We start from the raw sequence: 26,967 nt of genomic DNA, 5'->3' as shown, positions 1-26,967 counted from the left end.
TGTGGTAACTCGGTGTGAGCATAGCTCTCGGGACCAGGTAGAGTAACTCGGTGTAGCTCAGCTCTCGGGACTCTGGTATAAGTGTGGTCAGTGGTAACTCGGTGTAGCTCAGCTCTCGGGACCAGACCTATTGGATTATGATTATTATTTAGAATTGTGGATTAGGGTTCCAACTATTATCTGTAATATCGTTATTAAATGTTTTAAACGATTTTAAAAGGTTTTCCACTTAATAAATGTAGATAGTGGTATAAACTCATCTCAGTATATCTGACCCCGTTGTTTTCCCAATTTTCCCAGGGTTATGATCTGAGAGAGTCTGGTGATCTCCGCATTTACTTTTCTTCGGAGGTTCCATTTATTTTTGATAAACTGTAAAACTGTTTTATTCTTAGACCGCAGTAGTAACTAGACGTCTTTATTATTACTGTATATTTTGTCGGATTGGTTCGACTAGTTATATTGCTTTGGCATGATTATAATACTTACATTGATTTATGATAAATCTATATTAGTCTCGGAATTGGCTAAGCATGTTATATTAATTGTGGAATATTATAACTGCTAGATTTAGGTTGAAGTCTCGGTTGCCCCCGAGCATTGGTTTTCTGCAGGTTTATGTGTTTATATGTTAATTGAAAGGCTAGCTACGGGTTTTGGTACTACATTACCCATACCCTAGCGCCGGTCGCGATTCATGAAAATGGGTCGTGACAACCATGCTGGCCTAGACCAGACAAGCTTATTTGGCATTACACAACGTCTGGACAATACACGGTCAAATCTGGTTACTATATGGCACTTCACCAGGGTTTTCAATCTTACACATCCATAAATCCGGTCTTGGGCAAGAAAGATTGGCAATTATTATGGGGCCTTAAAATTCCACACAAACAAAAAATATTCATCTGGCGATGTATTCATGATGGAATTCCTTCAGGTCAAGCCCTACATAACAGATTGCAAATTGACGATTCATGTGCCTTTTATGGAATGAAGGAGGATCTTATGCATTTACTGTTTCATTGCTCTCGAGCCAAACAGATTTGGTTTGCCTCACCACTTACTCTTAGATTTACGTGGGATCCAACCTCTACATTTGCAATGATATGGAAGCAGATTTGGAAATCAAGAAATAAGAAGATTTTTGAAAGCCAAGATATACCCACAAGTGTTACCATTAATGCTGCTAATCAAGACTGTCAAGAATTCCATGATACAATTTTGAAGACAGATTCAAGACTTATATCGCCATTTACTCGTTCTCCAACTTATCCTTCAGGATCAAATTCCACAATTCCTGAAGGATTTATTAAACTCTCTTATGATGCAGCGGTTAACTCTCAAAAACGTTTTGGATGCATTGCAGTAGTGGCGATAAGCTCTCACCAGTCACGACTCCATAAGTTCTCAGCAGTTTTCCGTTATATTTGGGACCCAGGCATTCTGGAATGTCTCGCGCTTCGAGAAGCTATGAATTGGGCAATTTTGCAAGGATGGAAGAATTGTATTTTTGAAGATGATGCAATCCAAATATCCAAATATGTTAATTCACATTCCTGCCATTCAACTGTTTTGTAGGGTATTTGCGAAGACATATGGCATCTTAAACGCTCCTTCACATCTACAATATTCAGATACATTCCAAGGCAGGAAAATACACTGGCACATCAATGGGCTCAAATAATCAAAGCTGCTCAACATTTTCTTTAAGTTCTGGTCGTATTTTTGTATTGTTTTGAGTTTTTTCTTTTGATTTTTTCTGCTATCTATCTCTGTTAAAAAAAAGGAGCTGGTTTTCCGGCCATTTTAGCCGGAAAACCACCTTCTCCACCATCTTTTTCTTTCCTTTATTTTGATTTGCTCTAATAATTACTCCATGGTTGGAGTTAGGGGTGAGCAACGGTCGGTTCGGTCATCGAACCGCCAAAAATTCAAAACCGTTCGGTTTTTTAAAAATTTCGGTCACCGAACCGCATTAACCAAATTATATCAAAACCGTATTAACCAAACCGAAATATTACGGTTCGGTTCGGTTCGGTCGAAAACCGTAATATTTTTTGTATGGTTTTTAGAAAGAAAAAAAAACAGTTTTTTAGAAAATAAATAAATAAATGGAAAAATTTAACCTAGAAAGTACGTGTTCTTTAAATTAAATCTATATTTATCATTTTTTATTATAAAATTATAAAATTAGACAAGTTTAATATATAAATGTGAGTATATGAAAGTACAAAACAACGTAATTTTTAAATACGGTCGGTTCGATTATTACGGTTATTTTTTTGTAAAAACCGTAAACCGAACCGAATAGTCAAAATTTTAAAAATTCGGACCGTAACCGAACCATATTTTCAAATTATATTTCGGTTTGATTAATTCGGTTCGGTTATTCGGTTTTGACCGTTTAATGCTCACCCCTAGTTGGAGTGAGTTGTGTTTTTTTGTAGGTTCAATTTTGAAAGCACTTAAAAAATCATGTTTGATCTTGATTTTTTGAGTTGAATGTTAAGGATTTATGGTCCAAACTTAAAATTTTGAAGTCGTTTTGGCTTGCATGTCAAAAATTTCTTGTTTTTCTTAAGATACATGAACCTTTAAATATTGGAGTTTTTCTTCCATATTATATTGTTAATTTGTTGTTTTTGTGGTTTATTTTAATATTTAGTTTTATGTTGGTAATCTCTATCTTTTAGATATTCTTGAAGAACATGGATGTAAAGGTTGAAACCTTAAAAGTTCAAGCGGTTTCTCGGCATAATCGATCAAGTTTCAAATTAAGACACTCGCACCGGAACTCAGTTTCGTGTTGGATGCCAAAATGGCAAAAATAGCGGGATTTCGGCTTAATTTTTTTTCCCAATTATTATCATTTGCTTGTATTTTTATTTGTTTCATATATTTTTAGATTAGGGTATTTGAAAGACCATATATTTTTTTATTGTTATATGGCTTTCATTATTTTACTTTAATCTTGTTTTTCAATATATCTATCTTTGATAATAAAAAAAAGTTATTCATTATAACTTTTGGTGAGAAATTTTAATAATTATTCCTAATTATGATTACACTAACAATAATTCTTTTTAGGATAAATCTAACCAGCATCAACCAAGCTGAGCTAAATTCTATCTTGACCGCATCCTGTCTTCGGAAGAAGAATAGAGAGTTTCACATTAAATTGTGACTAAATTCGGTACTAAAAAACACTTTGGTCAATTACATACAAGTGGCCCTAAAAAGATAAATTTAAAGATATTCATGAGATAAGGACTACCTTATCAGTTCAACATCCACATCACCTATCTAAATCTCATCAGATAATACTAATTTAATTAAGGTGTCAAAGTTTATTATCCGCTGCTTAAATTTATCCGCCACCTCATTGTGCCTTTCTTACTATACAGATTCAAATTAATCTCATTCCAAATTCGAAAACTTAACTAAAAGTAGCTAAACTCACGAAGTTAAATTACAGAAAAAAAAATTGGCACATCAAAATACAATTTCTTTTTGGCCAAATGTCGTAAAAAGGCCAAATCTTTTACAAAAATTTCACAAAAGTCCTGACCTTTCAGTTTTGTCGATTTTGGCCAAAAACTGATTATTTGGTTTCACAAAAATTCTGAACTTTTAATTTTGTCGATTTTGGCCAAAAATGGATTATTTGGTTTCATAAAAGTCCTGACCTTTCAATATATGTGCATGTTAATTATCAAAAAAAATATGTGCATGCCACGTAGTCGCCACATAGGCAAATTGAAATCAAATTGAGAGTTGGCCACAATTGAAAACAAATAATCTGTTTTTGGCTAAAATCGACAAAATTGAAAGGTCAGGACTTTTGTAAAACTTTTATGAAAGGTTTAGCCTTTTACGACATTTGGCTTTATTTTTTGATACAAATTTGCTGAGTTTGAAGCCATAATTGCCACATAGGTTGATGAATTAAAAAATAATAGTGTTTTGATTTGTCAAAAAGTGAAAGTTAATGTCAAATTTTATCATGTTTTAAAGTTCACGTTATAATTACAAATTACACTAAAGTTCTTCATTTATATTTGCAACGTGTCAACCTACGTGGAAGTTACTGAAATCCAACGTGTTATTATACGTGACAATTTCGGCTTCCCGCTCAGCAATTTTACATCGAAAAATAAACAACATTTTGATTTGTCAAAAATTGAAAGTTGATATCCGAAATAACAAGTTTAAAAGTTTATGTTGTAATTACAAATCACGGAAAAAGTCGTGATTTAATTTGCAATAACTCCTATTAAAAAGGTATCTTTTTGGTTATTAAAAGTTAATAGTTGAACTTTTAATAACCGAAGAACTATCGATAAGTTATAAGTTAGAAACTAATGTAGCTATATTTATTAAACGTTAAAAGGCTGAAAAACTATCGATTTTTTTTTCAATAGCATCCCGACTTTGTAAACGGTCAATTTTACCCTATTTTGAATTTTTGACTTTCAATAGCACCCCGACCTTATAAAACGGTCAATTTTACCCTATTTCGTATTTTTGACTTTCAATAACACCCCAACCTTGTAAAATGGTCATTTTACTATTTCGTATTTTTGATTGTCAATAACACCTTAAATCATCAAATTGGACTCTTTTATTTAGCACTTATTTGAATTTTTTTTTAAGTTAATTAAATGACTTATTTGAATTTTTCCAAATAAAAAAAATATGATATGACTTTTACATTTAGTCATTTTGAATATTTTCATCATTATATTAATAAAATTATTTAACTTTTTTAATTTAAGGTACTATTAAAAGTCAAAAATACAAAATAATTGCTATTGGAAAAAAAATAAAGGCGATAGTTTCATGAGCCTACTAGTATTTATTAAAGGGTTAATTCCATATAAAATCACCATATTTGCACGTTTTTTCATTTTAATCACGTCCTTTAAAAAGTGTCAAATAAAATCACCACCTTTCATTTTTTTCAAATCTATCACGAATTTGAAAATTCAGTATATTTTTGTTGACTCGACAACCGGAATCAACAAGAAAAGAGTAAGAGGAATATATTTTGTGTGTTAATAGGGCAGATTAAAATATTTATTTGAAAGGAAACGACATCGAATTTTACTCATCGATGATAGATTTGCAAAAAATTAAAAGGTGGTGATTTTATATCGGCGGATCTCAAGGAATTCGGCCACCTTCCTTATACATTCAGGTCTTCCATAGGGAGTCCGGTATAACCTGAGAGTGGATCTCATGTGACTCGGCTCCATTACTAGTGTAGGATTCAGTATCCATCAATACTCGAACACCTATATGTAAGTTCATTTGATCTCTAAAAGTTTGACATAAAAATAAAATTTATAATTTTGAAAAGAACGCTCACATTTTAAACTAATTTTAATTTATATTTACAATTAAAATTAATATCAAGTCATATTGATTTAAAATAGACAAATAGTTATTATTTTTATCTAAAATCAAAAATATCGTTGAATTAATTTTCTTTTAATTCCTAAATTTTATTTTAAATTTAGATATTTTAAAGTATTAATAGAAAATTCATGTTTAAATTGATTATAAAATTTAAAGATCTGCATGGAGAGTTTTAAGAATATTTAAAACACATCAATATATTAAAAATAAAGAATTTCAAATTTTAAAACGCAATCCTAAATAAGAGTTTTGAAGATTGAGTTTTGAAAAAAAGTTATAAATTTTTATGATATCTTTTTAATCAAATACTCCCTCAGTCCCATGAAAATAGGCAAAATATAATTTGCACATAAATTAAAATATATTGGTTAAAGTAGTTATATTTTATTAATTTTCAATAATAACTTTAATTTAGTTATTTAAATATTTTAAATATTATTAAATTATATTATAGGAAATATAATAATTGTGTTGGAATTGTAAGTAAATTTTGAAAAGATAAATTTGTTATTAATTTTTGTATTGTATAAAGTGATGATTAATGATAATTTATATAATATAACAAAAGTGGTTGAAATTGATGAAGGCTAATATTGGTATTATTCTAATTAGTATAGTAACTTTGTCTATATTTTGGGGCGCCTAAAATAGCTATTTTGTCTATTTTTATGGGACGGAATGAGTAATATTTATTGATTAAATAAAATTATATAAATGTTATTCATTCAAAATCCCATAATTTAAATTGTGTTTTAATTTACAATTTTTATATTAAATTGGAGAAAGTAAATAAATTTTATTGTTTAATTATCAATTAAAATAATTTGAAAATTCTTCATATATTACTCCTTCTGTTTCTCACGTTATATTTTAAGAATTATTTATAAAATATATGATTTTCAAATTTATTTAAACTTTTTCCACCAATCTTTCAATAATTTTCATCGGTATCTTTTTTACAAACATATTTACAAAAATATACGATTATATATAAAAGGCTTAAATCCATTTTAGGTCACTTTATACACACACAACTGCACTTTTTTTCTCTCTACTTCTCCTCCTTTTTTTTTCCGTTCGTCTACTTCCCTCAACTCTTTTTTGCATTCGTCTATTTCCGCCGCACATCACTTTTTTCATCTCGTCGTTGCGCGTCTTCCCGTAAATTTCTCGTTGTAGTTTCCTCGTTGTTCGTTTTTTCAATAGATGTCTCATCGCCGCGATTTTTCGATTAAATTTCTCGCCACTGCGTTCCTTACGACAGATTCCTTGATATCGTTTTTAAATTTTTTATATTTTTTAGATTTTTTGTGATAATTTAAATTTTTTATAAATAGATTATTGTAGATTTATTATTATTTTTTATAAAATTCTTCTATTATTCACACAGTTATTTTGTCTTTCTCTTGTTTATATATTTATTCTTTTACTTTAATGCTACTGATCTTATAAACAACGAATTGATTTGTGATGTAATTACAGTATTTTTATGGTGTATTTACATTATAGTATATTTCTTGTGTTTTTTTAGAATATATGTTTTTCTAGTGTATGTTTGGTGTTTTTCCAGTGTATTTATGATGTGTTTGTAGAATTTATAGTGTATTTACAATATTTTGACGGTATAAATTATAAAAACACTACATAAATACTATAAATAGACTGTATATAATAGATACACTAAAAAAACACTATAGATTCATTATAAAATAACATAGTTACACTAAAAAAATTATTTAAATTGTAAAAATACCATAATTACATCAACAAACACGATTAAAAAAACAAAAAAAAAATATCAGAAAAAAAAATCTATAAAAAGAAGCATAAATCAATAAGTAAAAAAATATATCTTTAAAAATAAAAAAAATAAAAAAACAAATACAATCTATAAATTTATTTAAAAACAATATAAAGTTAAATATGAAATATAAAATAATATACTACTCCCTCCGTCCCACTCTAATTGACAAAATATGGAGTTTTTGGTGTCCCATTCTAATTGACAAAACTAACATACTCTCTATATTTAACAAAAAAAATATATTCACAAATTATCAGAAATTTATTTAAATAATAAAAATATTCTCTTTTGGAGTATAAGAATATTTTTCTGTTTTTGGAGTATAAGAAATTTTCTCTATATTTAACAAAAAAAATATATTCACAAATTATCAGAAATTTATTTAAATAATAAAAATAATTTTATATTAATATAAATATATTAATAAATACTCTCTTTTTTATTAATTAAAAGTAAAAAAAGGACAACAGTTAATGTCTTTTAGAATTTATAATTGATAATTATTTTAGTATAAAATTCTTAAAAGAATTGACAAGATAAGAAATTAGAAAAGATAATTCAGAGATAGATAAACAGGAAAAATATCTTTTGAAAAAAAAAACATGGGAGTACGTTCCAGCTCTTAAATATCTTCTCCAAAAGAAAAGACTAACAGTCTGATACATACATGCAGTGACGGATCCATAAATCTTTTATAAAATTGATAAAATTGTATCAAAAAATTATAAAATAAATTAAGTATAATTTTTCTAATAAGATCAGTACTATAAATCTCAAAGTCAAAAAACCATATAACTATATTTTTAAAAAAAATTAAAATAATAAGGTGGCCATCACTTGCATATATGTATCTACTGTTCTACAGGTCAAATAATCCGCTTAAACTGATTGGTAAATGGAATGAAATCAACCCAAAAACAATAATGTTGAAATAAATAAAATTGCAGTGATTAGACATAAAACAAGCCAAGAAGAGCCTGAATTTCCGAAAACAGAAAAATTAGAAGAAATGATACTAACAAATTGAGAAATACAATTCGACAGACAAATTGGATAATTTAAACAAAGCATATAAACCGCCGCTACCCATTTGCAGCAGTTCTCAGAAAAACTCCTCTTTTGTCTGTACACAAAAACAGAGATTCTTCAAATCTCTCCCCCCATGAACTACTACTATTTACAGAGGAATAGCAAGTAAATACAGTAAATCCGAATTCGCCTTCATATATTTACAGCAGTCAATTCAAGATATAGAATAGTTCATCCCAAAAGCAACCAAAATTAATTAATTTACCCATTACTAATGAAAAATGCTTCAACTTCACTTTATTTCACCAGCTCAGATACCCACCCGACATCAGGTGCAGATGGAGCCGGGTCAACTCGATCCAGTGAGTTCTCCTTGGATAGTTTTGCATAAATCTTTGCCCTTAAATCTCTTCCAGACTCCACCCTCTCCATCACTGGTTCTTCATCAAAGCTAGAGTCCCAGAAATCCAGCTGACCTGGTCCGACCCGGGACATCACCCGGGTCGGGGTAGAAGGCAAGCTGTAAAAATTGGGTCGAAGAGATGACACACCACGGGGCGACCCAAACCCATTCTGCATGCCCCAGGAACCATGTCCCAATTTCATTTTACCCAGCTGCATACTGCGCATAGAGACAGCAAGCTCACCGGGTGAATTAAAGGAGCCAAATGAGCCGCCAATCACTTGATGGCTGCTAGGTGAAATTGGTGGAGAATCTGATGGAGGAGATGATGGTGGCGAAGCCAGAATAGATGTAGGAGAAGACCCGAATGATCCAGCCTTCGTCAAATACGACTCCAAATGATGCCTCAAAGGCGACCCGATTTCCATATCACCCGACCCGGATCTGGGGCTCGCCTGAGGCAAAATCCGAAGCTGATCTGGTGTATGCGCGAAAAAACAAACCTGGCGGCGACAAGCCGGGCCATCTTTACAAGGTTGCGTACGATACCGAGCGGGATGCAGCCAGCACTCGAAAACTCCATGAGCGAACTCACAAGTGTCACCTTTCCTGCAACCGCCCTTCCTAAAGTCCGGACAAGCAATACCGGAGTAATGATAACGGCGAGGATCTCTCCGGCGAGCCTTTTCTCCGGGATGAGCGTACGGACATTCAGTCCAGTCATGTGACCTGCCACGTGCGCACCTCCTCACCTTAAACTCATACATGCGGAACTGATCACACGAATAAGCATCCACAGGCAAGTCAAAGTCATCGCTGGTTAGCGAGTCGGACTCGTTTGACGGCAAGTAACGGTGGAGAGCGGTTAAAGAATCAAGGAAAGGAGAAGAACTGGCGGCGTTACTGAATGGGGATGGTAACGGTGACGTTGGCTCGTCGAAGAATGGGTCCCATGATGGGATTTGGACGGTCGGATTTGAAAGCCGAGGTTGTTCTCCGATCATCATCATATTTGGGACATAATCTAAAAAATTGGTGTATGGAATTATGAGAAGAGATAATGGGTGGTCTCTAGAAATATAAACTGTTAATTTTAACTATGGTTAGTTTTTTTTTCTCTTGTTTGTTAACTGCAGTGTGTGGTTAATGAATGAAAAATTTACTGCCGCCTCCGTTTTGTTTCACTATAGTTAAGGTAACTAGGGTTTAATAATAGTGATGTTGAATGTGATAAAAGATGATGACAAACGTATCCTCACCGTTGATTTCAATCATAGTGAATAAAAAGGTCTCTTCGTGGTACAATCATGGGTGACTTTGATGGAAAAATTGGGTATAGGCTTGTGACAATATAATAATAAAATGGATATTGAAACCGACGGCTTACATTTGGATATTTTAGAGGTGATTTGGCATATATCGCGAGATAGTCGTGATAAATATCGTGAAATAGAGGAGAAGTAGCATGCAGGATATGAGAGGAAAGAGGGACAGGTGGAAGAGAGAGGAAATAAGTGGCAGCCATGCGGAAAAGAGAGTATTTTTGAAGTGTTGGTTTGTCATGAAATCCCTGCAAACTTTGAGAACCACTAAACCATTTAGCAGTTAGGGTCCCACCAATTAATGGTTATTGAATACTGCTGGTGCATTCTAGCCCCTTCCCCTTCCTAATGCCTTATCATACGCTGCAATTGGAGATTTCCATAAATAAATTATTAAAATATACAATTTTATTATGTATATTTTAATTTAATTTATTATTTGAAGAACAAAATTTAATTGAACAAAGGGTCAACGCGCCTTCTAAACTTGTGTCACGGGGTTATCTAACCCAATTTATACTTTTTTGAGCAAATAACCCCAAAATTCTTCATTTTCAGGTCAAGTAACCCCTAATTGTATTTTTAAAACGCGTAAAATACAAATCGGAGGTGAGGGATGCAAAAAAATAATTAGATACATCCCTAATTGTTGCGATAAAATTATCTTAAATCTGTTTTTTAAAATAAAAATATAAATTATGCAGTTATTTGACTCAAAAATAAAAAATTTTGTGGTTAATTGCTCAAAAAAGTATAAATTATATTATATGACCCCGTATCACAAGTTCAGAGAACGCGTTGACCCTTTATTCAAATTTAATTCATTAAACTATATGATTTTTCATTAATTTTTTTTGTTAAAGATTAGTATTTCTTAAAAATAAAATAAAAACTCTTTAATAATAATGAATGCGTCATTTTAAAAATAAAATAATAATATCATAAAAATAGTTCACATATAGGAGTCTTAAACATTAAATTGACTGGCCAATTATAATTACAATGTCAAATTAATATTTAATTTTAAAAAATAAAAATAAATAAATAATATTATCCAAAACTACTCAACATTTCAATCACAGAAAAAATTATAATGGATTTATAAAACTGACAATAGATTAAATTCTGATGGTATGTTCTCGTAGGGGCGAAGCAACCTCGCCGAAAATAAGTGTTGCTAAGTCAAACAAACTACCGACCTAAAACCTAGGGGTCACCGAGCTACAAAGTACGAAGTCGAATCAAGGAAAGTTAGCACCTTGTGCCAGTATTCAAAAATTAAGTCAAAAAATATGCGGACGCCAAGTGATGGAACTAATCCTAGGATCTCGGTTTATCTGCAAATCGAATGGGCCGAGATACGACACATGATTCAGCCCGAAATCATACCTCAGATTACACACGTACTTAAGTGATTATTACGACCACAGAAGATTCTCTGACAAGTACAAACAGAATGTCCTCCGCGCGAGGCGCACCTAACAAACTCCTCCAAATGCGGAAGAGCGTGCCACGTAAGCATAACAGATAATGGGGTCCTGAAGAAGGTTAGGAGGACAGCATGACAAAAGTTTGCTCGGGTTAAACTATAAAAGCAACCTTACGTGCAAACCCTAATACTTGAGCGTCGGAGTGAACTCCTGACGACCCCACCGGAGTTCCTTCTGACCTCTATTTTCTAGTGTGTGTCGGTACCCCTGAGCACGAATTTTTTGACAACAAGCGTCGTATGTGGTGTTGTTTGGTGTGGTTTTGTTTTTTTGAGTTTTTCCAGATGGAGGAGGATGGTGTGGTTGATAGGTTGGGAGTGACAGATTTTGATGTTGGAACCACCGAGATTGACGGTGTCACTACAGTGAACCGTAGAATACCATGTTGTTTGGTGGAGTTGGTATTACACCACCACTATAAATAGCCAAGTGGGTAGCACTTTTGCTTCAGGAATTACTGGTCCTCTTGTGCCTCTTTATGGCATGTATGGACATCACATGACTTTTCTTGTTATTTTTGAAACAAATCCAACATTGTTGCATACACCATAAAGCCATATTACCCCTCAAAGTTTCTTACACAATACTTTGCCACCCACAAATCTTGTTTGTTCCGCTCATTCTGTTACGGTTACAACCCCAGGCGTCACCTAGTCAGCTGTTGTTCCCTAAGAAGTTTTACAATCTCAGGAGTACATGGATTACTTAATGAGGCAAGTGCAGTCAGCTCAGCAAGTTCAATAAGCTCTGATTGGCTCAGTATAACCCAACAGCTCCCACTTTGTCACAGGCCGGTTTTGCTCCTCCGGTCAATCAAGGAGTAGGGAAAACAGCCACTCACCGAGATGTTCAGGATGAAGGAGGTGAGAATAGATATGTACCCCCCGAGAGAAGGTGTAGCTCGAATTGTGAATCAAGGAGAGAATGTAACCCCTCCGGCCAAGGATTTGCCTGATCATGTGGTGGATCCCCTAGCTGTGGGGCATGGAGATGTGTTACCCCCTAAAACGGTGCGTAGAGAGCATGCCAGAGTATGCATAGCTCTGGAGCAGATTCTAAATGGAAGAAAACGTTGAACGGGGATGCCGCTCGTAAAGTCAGGGCTGAGTTGAACAAGCTGAAGGAAACAAAGGGGATTCCAAACTTTTTAGACCTTGTGGGATAGGCAGCCCACTATCCAAGGCCATTTGGGATGAGCCCTTTCCAGATAAGTTCAAAGACCCGCCCATAGATCGGTATACTGATCCAATGACACATCTAAGTTGAGAACAAAGGATCACTTTACCCCCCGAACTTGGCGCAAAGTATCAAAAACGTCCAAATTAGCAAAACAGGATCACTTTTACCCTGAACTTGTTAAATTTAGTACAAAAAGCCCCCTCCCCACTCTCACCTCAGAGAGTGAGATACACTCTCCGGTTTTAATAGTGGTTTTGTTTTATAGGGTGGTTTTTTAGTGGTAAAAAGGTTTAAAATAGTCCTAATATTTATTTCACAATATAAATTAATACCTAATAAATTAAAAAAATACAATTTAATCCTTTTAATTTTAAAACTTTATATAACAAATTGACCCCTAAATTTTATATATATGACCAATTAACTCCCATATTAATTTTTTAACAAAAATATTAAAACTTTAACAAAAAAAAATTTAATTTTTTTTATTTTTTTTTAATCATAAACAGACCCATGGGTCTTGATGAACAGACCCATGGGTCTATTTTTTGTTCATCAAACTGATGAACAAAAATGTTCATCAGTTTGATGAACAAATCTGTTCATCAAAAGATGAACAGAGTCGGTTCATCTTTTGATGAACAGAGTCTGTTCATCAAGCTCAGGCGAGGAGGAGTCCTCGCCTGAGCTTGTTCGTAGACACAAACGGGTTCGCCTGAGGCGAACCCAGATGCAAACGCATCTGGGTTCGCCTCAGGCGAACCCATCTCTGTCTGGGTTCGCCTGAGGCGAACCCAGATGCGTTTGCATCTGGGTTCGCCAAAGGCGAACTCAGATGGGTTCGCCTGAGGCGAACCCAGATGCAAACGCATCTGGGTTCGCCTCAGGCGAACCCATAGCGAACCCAGATGCGTTTGCATCTGGGTTCGCCAAAGGCGAACTCAGATGGGTTCGCCTGAGGCGAACCCAGAAATGCGTCTGGGTTCGCCTCAGGCGAACCCAGACAGAGATGGGTTCGCCTCAGGCGAACCCAGACAGAGATGGGTTCGCCAGAGGCGAACCCAGAACCGGCGAGGGGGAGACATCAGAAAATTAATTTTTTTTTGTTTTGAAAAAGTTCGAAAAAGTCCCTGAATTAATTAAGAGTTTAATTTTGGTTAATTAGGTTTAATTTTGGTTAATTAGAATTTAATTAGAATAAATTATTAATTTATAAAACTCACTCTCCAATTAAGGTGCCACATCAGCGTAAGGGGTTTTTTGAGCCGGTTTTGACAAGTTCGGGGTAAAAGTGATCCGGTTTTGCTAATTTGGACATTTTTGATACTTTGCGCCAAGTTCGGGGGGTAAAGTGATCCTTTGTTCTCTAAGTTGATTTCAGGTTTCCATGGGAGTGTAGAGTCTCTTGGATGTAACGGTGTGCAAAGTTTTCCCGGCCACCTTGAAAGATGCCGCTAAAAAATGGTATCATAACTTGAAGGAAGTCTCCATAAATAGTTTTCAAGAGCTTGCTATAGCTTTTAAAACCCATTTTGCGCCGAACATTCAAAGAAAAAAAGATCTAGTGATTTGAAGAAGTGTTTTCAGAAGTAAGGAGGTAGTCTGAAAACCTTTGTAGCTCGTTTTAACGAGGAGGCAATCATGGGGGAGGATCTGAATGATGATATTGCAATTGACGCCATGAAAGACGACACGACTATGCAATCATTTAGTGTCGGATTACCAATCCAGTTGGCACTTACACCGAGTTGATAACCCGAGCTTGGAATTATATTAAACTCGATGAGAGGCAGAGGAAGGCTAGTGTGCCAGGTGCTCCGGTAACGCCTAAGCAGCAAAACTCACCTGGGTCTTGGAGAAATCAAGATCGGTACAGGCTAATGAACAAGTCGTCGGGATATCAAGGAAGTAATAAATTGGGTTGTAACAATAACTACCGCTCAAGTTTGGAAACAGGGGTTAAACCGAGTTTCAGTATTGAAGGAGGGGCGGAGGGTTATTTAGACCGAGGTGGGGTGGTTAGATAGTATGTTCCCTTCAACGCCTCGAGGGGACAAATTTTGTTGTGGATAAGAAACAATAACGAGGAAATTTGTTATCCCCCGAGGTTGGTGAAGGAAAGGGATCGATCTAAGTACTGTGAGTTTCATGATGGCCACAACCATGAGACTGAAGAGTGTGGGCGATTGAATAGCGAGATTGACAAATTGGTATGCCAGGAAAAGTTAAAACATTTTGTTGCCATGGGGCATGCCCGGGAAGGAGGGGAAAACTGACATAACTCAGTGAGAACAGAACACATGGTAGTCGAGAAAACGCCCCACCAGCCAAAAAAACACAAGTGTCAGGAGTAATCAATACCATCTCGGGAGGAACCCCGGAATCCAAACTGAGTAAGAGAAGAAAGAAGAAGAAGAAACTGGTTATGTCGGTTTCGGCAAGAGTTCAATGGCCAAACATAATTTTCAGTCCGAAAAATGCTAAGGGAATTGATTTCCCTCACGAGGATGCCTTAGTCATATCGGCTATTGTGCAGACCAAGTGGGTGAAGAGATTATTGGTGGATGATGGCAGTTTTGTCAATTTTTAACTCTGTCTATGTTCTTGGAGCTACGAGGATCAAAGGCCGAGCTGAAACCAATCAATGTACCTTTTTTCGGTTTCGGAGGAGCTCCAGTTTTTCCGGAGGGAATGGTCGAACTAGATTTGGAAATGGGAGTCGAGATATCTCAGAGTGATGGCAAAGAGGGAGTCATGGCGGACCAACACGGAAGGTCAAATCTTTGTTTATGATAGTTGATATGCCTTTGGTCTATAATGGCATTCTCAGTATATATTTATTGACGAACAAAGGATCAAAAAACCCCCTCAACTTGTCACCAAATATCAAATATGCCCAAGGTCGTGAAACCGGGTCAAACAGACCCACTACTATGTCAAACCGGATCAAACACGCCCTTCCCCACTCTCACCCCCGCGTTTGAAACACACTCTCCATTAGCAAATAAAAAAAAGTTAAAAATAGTCCTTAATATTTATCTCATTCGTTAATTTAATACTTAAAATATTTTAAATATCTATTTAATCCGTGTAATTTTAAAACTTCATTTATCATTTAAAATTGTATTTTAAATTGCAGGGATTTTATTGGACTTTTATTATTTTTATCAACCCTAAAACTAAACCTGATACCTGATATTTAACCCTAAAGTTGAAAGCATAAAACTACCGCCGCCACCACCTCATAACCGTCTTCTTCCTCGCCTCCACTCTAACATCGACTCCATATTCTCCGGCAGAATCAGTAGACCCGACTTCATCTTTTCCGCCATCTTTTCACCATGCCGCCAGATGGGACGACCCCGACCCAAACTATCACCGCCACCACCGCCGTTTCTACTACAGCCAGCCACCAGCAAATCAGTTTTCTCCTCTTCTTCTTCTCCTCCTTTTGTTACAGTTATCATTCCTTCATCATTGAACAATCTGGAGCTGGAAATCACAGGTGAAGACAAGGCCGCAGAAGATCTCGTCGTAGTGAAGGAATTGACAAAATTGCAGATGGCAATCTTAGATTAGGTTTTTACAGAATTGCAGATGGTAATGACGAAGGTGGTTGTACTCAATGGTGGAGGCCGCCGATGGTGGTGAAGGCAGTGGCACTGCATTAGGTTAGGTTAATTAGGTTAGGTTAGATTAATTTGATTAGTTAATTAAATTTAATTAGATTAATTAAGTTAATTAAAAATAAAAATAAAAATCCATTTAAATTATAATTAGAGGTTTAATTAGGGTTAAGTATAATTAATTAGGTCAAATTATTAATCTTACTCTCTTTTGAGGCCAAAAGGGTGTTTTTGACCGATTTTCGCAACTATTGGTGTTTTTGACCCTAAATCGCGAATTTGGACCTTTTTGATACTTCGTGTCAAGTTGAGGGGTTTTTTTGATCCTTTGTTCATTTATTGACATATAAAACCATGGTTGACAGTGTCACGACCCAAATTATTGAGCCGAGACCGGCGCTAGGGAATGGGAGTGGTAGCTCCAAAACCCGTAGCAAGCCTAAAACCACTAATAATTTTTCGCGTTTAAAAGTATAATATTGTATATAAAACATTTTCAGAAAACTCTTTTAAATAATATAATTATAGATATTAAAATATCATATCAGAGTTTACATTAAAATCAATCATTTGAAGTCAATTCACAAATCTGCTACTGACTCCTATTGACTACTGCAGCTCTAGGACCTCATATTTGTGCAAGTCCAACGACTTCTGGCACAATGAATATGGTTTGTCTGATCCGACTTCTATACCTGCAAACATCAGAGTGAGGGGTCAGTATTTGGGAAAATACTGAGTGAGTTTGCAAGTTACTAACGGTATTATTAAATTTACAACATCGCATACTCAGAATATAATTCATGGCTTTTCATTTCATAACTATTGTACTTAACCTCATCCTCTTGACATCGATAGCGAAGCCAACCGATGTATCTTACATGCCTGACATCGATAGCGAAGCCAACCGATGTATCCTATATGCCTGACATCGATAGCGAAGCCAACCGATGTATCTCATACGTCTGACATCGATAGCGAAGCCAACCGATGTATCTGATATGTCTGACATCGATAGCGAAGCCAACCGATGTATCTGATTCAACTCACACAAACCAATCTAATATCTCATGCAGACCATAAACATCACCACAAGGTTGATGTATCAAAACAATCAAACATAACAAAAGCTCATACAAACAAATCATATAAATGCGATGTATTGATAGTACTAATATTCATAATATATGAAAATAACTTTAATAATAACAATACGCGAAAGTAAATTGCCACTCACAGTGACCGCTATTCCTTATATCCAAACGTAAGCTCCTGGAGACTGGTCCGTCAATCCTCGTCGAGCTTCTTGGTTCATTATACTCGTAGTCCGTTACATCTATCATAGGATTCTATCGTTAAAACATATACTTAGAGAATCCTATTCTTAAAAACTGCACTAGATACCTAACACGACAAAAGCACGAAACATAACTGCCGTGCTCTAAACGTATCCTTCTCTATAGATCTCTATTCATATCTTGATTACTCACCATGCTAATGTTCATTGCTATAATGTCTTATTAATATTCATTTTAAGACATTTGTTAGAGTTCTACACCCGTATCATGCCATCGGAAGCCAATTTTCGCTCCCGGAAGTTCCCTGGAGGTCACGATCGAAGTAGGGCACGTCGTGCTAGCTTGGCACGTCGTGCCCCTCATTTTTCATGAAGGGCACGTCGTGCCCTTCCTTGTGCACGTCGTGCACCCCTTGTGGTGCACGTCGTGCACCTCTGGTGGTGCACGTCGTGCACTCTTGTGGTGCACGTCGTGCCCACGACGTTTTTGACGTCTCTGGACCATTTCCGATGCTCCAAAACCCTCAAAATTCATCCTAAATCATACCCAAATCATCTTAACACAAAATCCATCAAGAATCGTCACAAAAACGATGAGAAACGACATGATTTAAGTGTTTCGATGCAAACGTAACAATTTTACTTAAAACAGCCCTCTAAACCTCGATTTCAGTAACCAAAACAACAATATTACCTTGATTTGAAGCTTGAGTATGATAGAGGATTGAATTCCGAACAAATCGATATAAAGAACGTGCAATTCCGTCGAGGAACGAAGAAACGACATCGAACTGAAGTTGATCGTCGATTTTTCCTTCACTGATGCTATCTCCTTCTGCTCCTTTCCCTTTTCTGGAATCATCTGATTCCTTTATGTTATATATATATATATATATATAGGTTGGCTAATGGTCCACTTTGATCCTTTATTTCTTGAACTCAAACCATTTCTCTTTTAAACTTTATAATTTAACGAAATGGTTAAATTACTCTTTTAACTCAATTACTAACGTATTATTTATATTCAAATAAATAATACTAACACAAGATTATTACTTTTCATCAATAATCTTCTAATTGCTATTCTCGATATTTAATTGGCTAATTTGCACTTTGGTCCTTGAACTTTTCAAAAGTTGCAATTTAGCCCAAAACGCATCCGCGCCCAAATTATAAAAGGTCTCCGATTGACCCGAGATTTTTACCACATATACTATGAAACATTTTGCGGACCTTGGCGAAGTAATTTCCCTTTTTGGGACTTAAGTGGTTAAAATACCACTTTAGTCCCTGAACTCTAATTTGGGACTTTTCTTGACATTTTTCCTTTTAATTCAAATTCCAACTTTAGAATTGGAATATGATATTAAATTCCGCATAATTACTTTCCCAAAACCGACCTACTAGAAATCCTTGTTTTTGCGACGGACATTTGCGACGGAATTATTTTCCGTCGCAAATTACTACTTTTAGCGACGGACTCTGCGACGGACACGCGTTCCGTCGCAGTTTCCCTTGAATTTGATGGCGGGAAAGCTCCCGCCAGATTTGCGACGGAAAGTCCGTCGCAAATCCGTCACCTTTTTGGCGGGACCATTCCCGCCTTTTGTTTTGCCATGAAAATTAGCGACGGACATTAATGTCCGTCGCTAATTTTATTTGTTGAATGAAACGCGTCGTTTCATTCAACGTATTTGCGACGGCTGAAGTAAGCCGTCGCAATTTTTTGCGACGGACTGTATCGTCCGTCGCAAAAGGTGCTTTAATGAAACGAACCGTTTCATTAAAGCACCTTTTGCGACGGACGATACAGTCCGTCGCAAAAAATTTGCCCTAAAGCCCGCAGCGCCTTCTTCTTCGGCCATTTCTCACTCTCTTATCAAAAATTAAAACCTCCGCCTCCGTTCCCTCCAAGCCGCCACCGTCGGTCCGTTCCCTCCTCGCCGCGCCATTCTCTCCGCCGTCGTGCCGTTCCTCCTCGCCGCGCCATTCTCTCCGTCGTTTGCTGCTCGTCGCGCCTCTTCTCCAATTTCTTCCATTTTCCGGCGGCTCCTCCCCTTTCTCTGGCTCCGTTTCTTCCCCTCCTCTCCGGCGACCTTCTGATTACTTGAGGTAAGTTTTTTTATTTATTAAATCAATTAATTTATATAGATTAATTAATTAATTTAGGTTTAATTAGGTTTAATTATGTTAATTGTGATTATGTTTGTTTAAATTAGGTTAGTTTAGATTAAATTATAATATATTTTATATTTAATTTTCTGTTTTATATTATTTAATAATTAATTAATTTTTCTGTTTTTAAATTATTTCATAATTAGATTAATTTAATGCAAATTATGTAGAATTCATTTTTAGTATTATTAAACTATAAAATTAATTATTAAATTAAAATTTAAGAAAATTAGGTTAAAAAATGTTTAAGTTAATTATTATATTAATTATAGGTTATTTTAGTTTAAGGGTTAATTTTGTGTTTTAGGTTAATATGGTTAATTTTATGTTTTAAAAATTTTGTGTTTTAGGTTAATATGGTTATTTTGCGTGTTAATATTTTTATTATAATTGGTTGATTAAATTTAGATTAATTTAATGATTATATTATAAGTTTTTTAATTGTTAACAATTTGTTAGTTTGTTGTTTAATTTAATTAGTTAATTGGACTATATAATAATTTAAGCTAATCAATACTATTTCAATTATTTGCGATAAATTTGGTGGTTTTGTGTATTGTTATTTGCTTGCAGGACTTCCCTGAAAAATGGGTGATGCTCATTTTTAGGGGAAGTGCTGCCGAATTTTTTTTTTAATTTTTTTTATTAATACGTGTTTTTATTTACTATGATAGGTCTGACAGTTGCTGATAGCCCTTGATAGTCGCGCACCGTTGTTCCGAGTGATCCTGGTGTTTCACACCTTGTGTTTGCGGTTCTGCCCTTCAACAAGTAGGTTTTATCGCTTATTTTGATTTATTTAAATAATAGATTTTATTTACGATAATCAACCTAAATAAACCTCGATTTTATTCCCACCGAATAAAATCGTAAACCTAGCCGTAGAGTTCCCGTCCCGTGTGTTCAAGAGATTGAACGACACGGGATTGTACAGTTTGTACAGTTCGCAAAACTTGTGCTTCCGTAACTCGATCACGAAAAACCATATATGTCTAGTAGCGGTAGAAAAATATTCGGTTGTTTTCTAGCGTTTGTTCTCCGGGTGGATGTTTAGTATATGTTTTGTAACGCTTATTCCTCGAGGAATATATAATTAGCGTTACAACGCATATACTAAATATCGCACTAAAGGAGAACGACGCCGGAAGGCTGCCGAATATTTTTCTCCGTTGCTAGGCATATATCGTGGCCGAGTTACGGGGCGCCTGTTTTGCGAATGGGATAGGGCCCTACCTTTTCAGCAGTCAATTACATTGACTTTGCTTATCTCGAGTGAAAACCCCACCTCTAATTATCCGCGCTACAGAAATGGAGACGGATCGCAGTTGGATGTACAGGAGCCACACAAACGGGCTGCTAACCACAGGGTATAAGGAGCATGTGAAGGAGTTTGTCCGGTTTGCATTACGGCATCCGGCTTGTATGAGTGGGGTACAGATAAAATGCCCCTGCCCTAAGAGAGGTTGTCGAAATACAAGCTATCGGGATGTCGATGAGGTGGAATTCCATTTATTGAAGAATGGGTTTGTGAAAGGTTACCAAGTATGGGTTTTTCATGGCGAGGGGAGCGTTTTGAACCCCCCTCCCCTTGCACAGTTACCGGAGCAGGATGTTGAGTTCGACTATGAAGATGAGGGGCCAGGTGAGTTCAGTTCCGCTCAAAGAATGATTCTTGATGCGGCCGGTCCAGAAATAACGTTTCCTGAAGATGAGCTCCCGAATGCTGAAGCTCAAAAATTTTATGATATGATGCGTGCGGCTGAAGAAGACATATGGCCTGGGAATAGCAGACACTCTCCATTTTCTGCATCTGCTAAAGTGATGGAGATCAAGTGTCGACATAAGGGTTCAGTAGCTTTAGTTGACGACGTATGCGGATTGATACAGGAGCTGCTCCCGGAGGACAACAAGATGCCAACGAATTTTGCTAAAATTAAGAAGCTGGTCAAAGGTTTGGGGTTGCAGGTTGAGGTTATTGACTGTTGTTTTTATAACTGTATGATTTATTGGGGGGAGGACGCGGATCTAACGCGCTGCAAAGTTTGCAATTATGCGCGGTGGAAACCTGTGACCCACGGAAAATCCACAAAAAGAAAGGCTAACGTGCCATATAGTAAAATGTTCTATTTTCCAATAACTCCGAGGCTACAGAGGTTGTACGCTTCGAAAGCCACTGCTCGGCATATGACGTGGCACGCAGACCACGAGATGGATGGTGATACGATGTGCCACCCGTCCGACTCTCCGGCTTGGAAACGTTTTAGTGAACTGCATTCTGAGTTTGCCGATGAAGGGAGAAATATCAGATTAGGCTTATGCTCCGATGGGTTTCAGCCATTTACCAATTTTGGGCAGCAGTATTCCTCGTGGCCGGTCATTTTGACGCCGTACAATCTCCCCCCAGGCATGTGCATGAAGGATGAGTTTATGTTTTTAACGGTTTTGGTACCGGGGCCTAGAAACCCAAAACACCTAATGGATATCTTCCTACAGCCGCTGATTGCAGAGTTGAACCAACTGTGGGAATGTGGAGTCCAGACATATGACGTTCATAAGCGTCAGAATTTTCAACTAAAAGCGGCTCTTATGTGGACAATAAATGACTTTCCCGCTTATTCTATGTTGTCTGGTTGGAGCACTGCTGGTAGAAAAGCATGCCCGTACTGCATGGAAAACACCGATGCATTCACACTGGAAAAAAGCGGTAAACAATCGTGGTTTGATTGCCATCGCAAGTTTTTGCCTCCGAATCACCAATTCCGTCGAAATGTTACTGATTTCCGTAAGGGGAAACGAGAGGTCGGGAAAAGGTTTGCAGGGGTGAGAACTGGAGATGAACTGTTAGCAGAGATTGATCGACTGGGGTTTAAGAAGGCATTTGAGCCTGGTGCGAAAGTTACTAATGCATTACTGTCAAAAGATCATGGGTGGAATAAAAAAAGTATCTTTTGGGATTTGCCTTATTGGAGAACGAATGTAATACGTCACAATCTCGATGTCATGCACATTGAGAAAAATGTCTTCGATAACATTTTTAATACCGTTCTCAATGTCCCCGGGAAAACAAAAGACCATGCAAAATCTCGTGAAGAGTTGAACGACATCTGTGATCGGCCAGGGTTAGCTAAAGATCCGGCAACTGGGAGATTTCCAAAGGCAACGTATGCTTTGGATAGGGATTCAAAACGAGTTTTGCTTGAGTGGATTCAGAAAATAAAGTTTCCAGACGGGTACGCGTCAAACTTGTCTAGATGTGTTGATCTAAAGGGGCTGAAAATGCATGGAATGAAAAGTCATGACTGCCATGTTTTTATGCAACGACTTCTGCCAATCGCTCTTCGGGAGCTACTTCCGAAAAATGTGTGGGAGCCTCTAACAGAGTTAAGTATCTTCTTCAGGGAGTTAACTTCCACGTCACTGTCACAGGAAGATCTAAACCGTATGGAAACTGAGATCCCAAAAATCCTGTGTAAGTTGGAACGTATATTTCCACCCAGCTTTTTTGACTCTATGGAGCATCTTCCCGTGCATCTTCCGTATGAAGCTATGATGGCAGGACCGGTTCAGTATCGCTGGATGTATCCATTTGAAAGGTAATCAATTAGTCATGGTTTTTTCTCGAATCCATCTGTTCATATTACTAATATTAATATCCGGTTACAGATATTTGAGGAAATTGAAAAAAAAGGTCACTAATAAAGGCAGGGTCGAAGGGAGCATTAGTAGTGGATATCTGCAAGAAGAAATCGCTAAATTTGCATCCTATTATTTTGCTGAAGGCGATCCGATGTTACCCGTGCGTTTGGGAAGAAATGAAACTTGTGATATGGATATCGATGAAGATGCCGACAGACTGGGAATTTTTAAACCTAAGGGAAAGCCGTTGCGTGGTAGCGGCAGGAGATATCTTGAAGACGATGAGATCATCGCTGCTCGGACCTATGTTCTTCTGAATTGTTCCGAAATCGAAGATTATCGAAGGTAAGCATTTAAATATAGTGTAATATTTCACATATTTGCTAGAATTTGATTTAGTTTGGGCCTTTTCCATTTAAAGGGTTTTTGTGGCCGGATTGCGCGAAAGGAACAGTGACATAAGTGAAACAGAAATTGAAAGAGTGCTTGAAAGTGATTTCGCCTCTTGGTTCGAACAATATGTACGTATCTTATAACAATGGACTTCCATTTTAATAATAAGGTTTATAAATCTTACAAATTTCTAACTCCCCACAGGTGAAAGATCCAACTGTCTGTACTAATCCATTTATTCTGAGTCTCGCAAAGGGACCGTGTAGAAAGGTCACCACATATAAGGGATACTATGTAAATGGCTTCAAATTTCTGACTCAGGAATATGGGCAGGATCAACTTACAATGAATAGCGGTGTGTGCGTAAGGGGAACAGAATATGTTGAGGGTGAAAATGACTTTTATGGAGTGCTAACGGACATAATTGAGTTAGAGTATCCAGCTCTACCAATGAAGCAGACCGTCATTTTCAAATGCGAATGGTTCGACCCTACGGATACAGGCACAGACACTACCAATCGATACAACTTGGTAGATGTTAATCACAGACGCAGGTACAATAAATACGAACCGTTCATTTTGGCAGAACAGGCCGACCAAGTTCACTTCCTTCCATATCCAAGTAGAAAACGGGACAAAGTAAATTGGTGGGCAGTTTGCAAAATTAAGGCACGATCAGAACTTGACATGCCCGATGCAATTATCCCGGCCTTTCAAGATGACATTGAAGAAAATCCCCTTATAGTTGAAACGGACGACAATCCCACAAATTTAGCTGACCTGAATGAGGTGGCGGACGAAGATGCGTTGCAAATCCCTCCTGCTGAAGATGAAGAAGAAGAATTTCCGCCATCCTCATCAGACGAAGATGAAGAACAACTTGACTGACGTATTTGATATTTTTGCAGTTTTTGTTAGTTGTATTCATTTATTATTGTAATGAATTAGTTATATTATTAAATGTATTAATTAATTTAAATATATGAAATTGTTAACAATTAAAATGTATTTTTTTATAATGTATTTTTCTGTAATGTTTTGTTATAATTGTTAAATTGTTATATGTGGAACGAAACATATTTTAATGTCTGCAGGTATGAGAGGGCAGGGTGGTTCAGGTGATCCGACTAGAGGTCGGGGACGTCGGGGTAACCCAGCTAGAGGTCGTGGTCGGGGTAACCCAGCTGTGCGTGCCCCTGTTGAGGATATCCCTGTTCAGGATCAGCAGCAGGAGGTGGAGGCGGCACCCCCCGTTCAGCCCCGACAGCCAGGAGAGCCCCCTGCAGAGCTGGATGATCAGGGGAGGGCACTGTGTTTCCCAGACGCCAGCAGGTAAGAATGTAAATTGTTAGTTTAATTTTTTTTATCGTTTTGCTATAGAAAGTAATAAAAGTTTGCTGTAACCTCGCAGGGAGAGGCTGTTGAACTCTGGACCAATCTCCCGATCTATGCGGGAGATCTTTAGAAAGTGCTGGTTCGCGAATGGGCGAGCCTGGCGGTTTCTGACTCCAGAGCAGAGAGATTTCTATTGGGAGGAATTTAAGGTAATAAATTGTTAATTTTAAAGTTTGATTTTAGACTAACGCAAAATTACTAACTCAAACTTGGTGTTTATGTTTTGCAGAAGGAATACTGGTGGGATACGGCGGATTACAGCGACGACGTCATCAAAGGTGTATTCATGACGCATGCTGCCAACCGATACAAGGACGTTATTCACAGGATGAGAGACAAGGACGGCAAACATACCTCGATCAGCCAAGATATCTGGGATTCCTGGCAGGCCGTCTGGGCGTCAGAGGACGAGAAGAAGAAGTCCGATGTAGCTCGCGCTAATCGGATGAGCGAGCCTGCTGGAGCCGGTTCCGGACCAGTACGCCACACAGGGGGATCCCGTTCCGCCATCAGACATATGGATGTGTTGGTTTGTTTCTAGAATTCTTTTTTATTTACAACTATCTTTTATTTTCTGATTTTCTGATGAACTAACAAATTGTTTATTATTCTTTTAGGCTGACGAGCTCGGCCGCAAGCCTACCGCAACGGAGCTGTATACTCGGATGCACTCCACGAAAGCTGACAAGGGTGTCATGGTAGACAAGAGGGCCCAAGACATGAGTGTAAGTCATAAACAATCTAATTTTAGTAGTTGTTTTACTTTACTCAAGTGTTAGATTAAATTAGTGTAAAATGTGTTTTAATTTAAATTGTAAATGTTAGATTAGGTGTGTTAACAGCCGGTGGGTTGTATATGAAATCTATATGTTTGCAGGATGTCCCTGAAAAATGGGTGTTGATCAAATTATAGAGGAAATGCTGCCGAATTTTCGTTAGGATTTATACTTACATTTCATATGTTATACGTTTTAATTAGCCGTTATGTGATATATATGTTTTTCAATCTTTTTGTAGGATGCAATTGCTCAGAGACTTGCTGCTGCATCGCAGCCGCCGACCGGAGAGGGTGGTTCGTCTAGCACAGCAGAAGTCGACGAGACGCAGCTATTTCTAGATATCGAGGGCGTCAACAAGAAGCGGCGTGTCTACGGGTTGGGTTCAGCGACTAGTGCGTACGTGGATACGACGACGTCTAGTAGGGCGAGGACCAGGTCCACACAGTCACAGCGAACTGAGGAGGAGATCGAGCGGCGTGTGCGGGCGGGGATCCAGGACGGACTGCGCCAGATTACCACTGAGGTGGAGGATCTCCGTGCCCAGCAGGCGAGAACCAATGAGAGGATGGCCGAGATTATTCAGGCCGAGATGGCGAAGATGATGCAGACTCTTCCTCCGCAGTATCGCCCACCCCCAGGTCCTTCAGACGATGACGACACTCCGACTTCGTAGTGTCACGTTTGTATTTCTGACATTTTGTATTTTGTCACTTTTATACATTTTGTGTTATCTTGTTTTATATATTTTCTTACGATATGTAAAATATAACATGTTTTTATATGAAATCGGTCGTTTTTGGAAATTGAGTTTTAATGAGAGTTGCAAATAATAGATTTTACAGATTTTAATTGTCGTGAATTGAATAGGAAAAACGGACGGAAAATAGATAATTCTGACCAAACTGCGACGATATTTGCGACGGAATTGGTTCCGTCGCAAATATTGACAATTTGCGACGGAATTAATTCCGTCGCAAAGTTTGATAATTTGCGACGGAATCAACTCCGTCGCAAACTT

The 26,967-nt window shown here is 36.9% G+C and overlaps 3 protein-coding genes across 3 annotated transcripts; 2 read left to right on the top strand and 1 right to left on the bottom strand.

Annotated features, from left to right (window-relative positions):
- Positions 1–795: 795 nt before the first annotated feature.
- On the top strand, positions 796–1,713 carry LOC126674262 (uncharacterized). Its single transcript, XM_050368689.1, has 2 exons — positions 796–1,482; positions 1,582–1,713. Exons 1-2 carry the CDS (start codon positions 796–798, stop codon positions 1,711–1,713), a joined length of 819 nt encoding a protein of 272 aa, XP_050224646.1.
- Positions 1,714–8,207: 6,494 nt separating this feature from the next.
- LOC126665050 (zinc finger CCCH domain-containing protein 20-like) lies at positions 8,208–9,719 on the bottom strand. The gene has a single exon (XM_050357731.2). The coding sequence runs from the start codon at positions 9,665–9,667 to the stop codon at positions 8,552–8,554; it is 1,116 nt and encodes a 371-aa protein (XP_050213688.1). The 5' UTR covers positions 9,668–9,719; the 3' UTR covers positions 8,208–8,551.
- Positions 9,720–20,434: 10,715 nt separating this feature from the next.
- Positions 20,435–26,644, top strand: LOC126677919 (uncharacterized). Its single transcript, XM_050372736.1, has 6 exons — positions 20,435–20,517; positions 24,870–25,107; positions 25,187–25,319; positions 25,400–25,699; positions 25,788–25,895; positions 26,188–26,644. Exons 2-6 carry the CDS (start codon positions 24,872–24,874, stop codon positions 26,620–26,622), a joined length of 1,212 nt encoding a protein of 403 aa, XP_050228693.1. The 5' UTR covers positions 20,435–20,517; positions 24,870–24,871; the 3' UTR covers positions 26,623–26,644.
- Positions 26,645–26,967: the final 323 nt, after the last annotated feature.

Source organism: Mercurialis annua, linkage group LG1-X (assembly GCF_937616625.2).
Source record: "Mercurialis annua linkage group LG1-X, ddMerAnnu1.2, whole genome shotgun sequence".
Taxonomy (NCBI): domain Eukaryota; kingdom Viridiplantae; phylum Streptophyta; class Magnoliopsida; order Malpighiales; family Euphorbiaceae; genus Mercurialis; species Mercurialis annua.
The sequence above is the reverse complement of the archived record's forward strand: the minus strand, read 5'-3'. Positions and strand labels throughout refer to the sequence as shown.

What these genes read in the sequence shown, in the direction of transcription:
- LOC126665050 (XM_050357731.2), bottom strand. Translation starts at nt 9,667, where the DNA reads ATGATGATGATCGGAGAACAACCTCGGCTTTCAAATCCGACCGTCCAA.
- LOC126674262 (XM_050368689.1), top strand. Translation starts at nt 796, where the DNA reads ATGGCACTTCACCAGGGTTTTCAATCTTACACATCCATAAATCCGGTC. An exon ending in TTCGAGAAGCTATGAATTGG is followed by an intron (nt 1,483 to 1,581) that starts GCAATTTTGCAA and finishes ACTGTTTTGTAG; the next exon opens with GGTATTTGCGAAGACATATG.
- LOC126677919 (XM_050372736.1), top strand. Translation starts at nt 24,872, where the DNA reads ATGAGAGGGCAGGGTGGTTCAGGTGATCCGACTAGAGGTCGGGGACGT. An exon ending in TCTATTGGGAGGAATTTAAG is followed by an intron (nt 25,320 to 25,399) that starts GTAATAAATTGT and finishes TATGTTTTGCAG; the next exon opens with AAGGAATACTGGTGGGATAC. An exon ending in AGAGGGCCCAAGACATGAGT is followed by an intron (nt 25,896 to 26,187) that starts GTAAGTCATAAA and finishes ATCTTTTTGTAG; the next exon opens with GATGCAATTGCTCAGAGACT.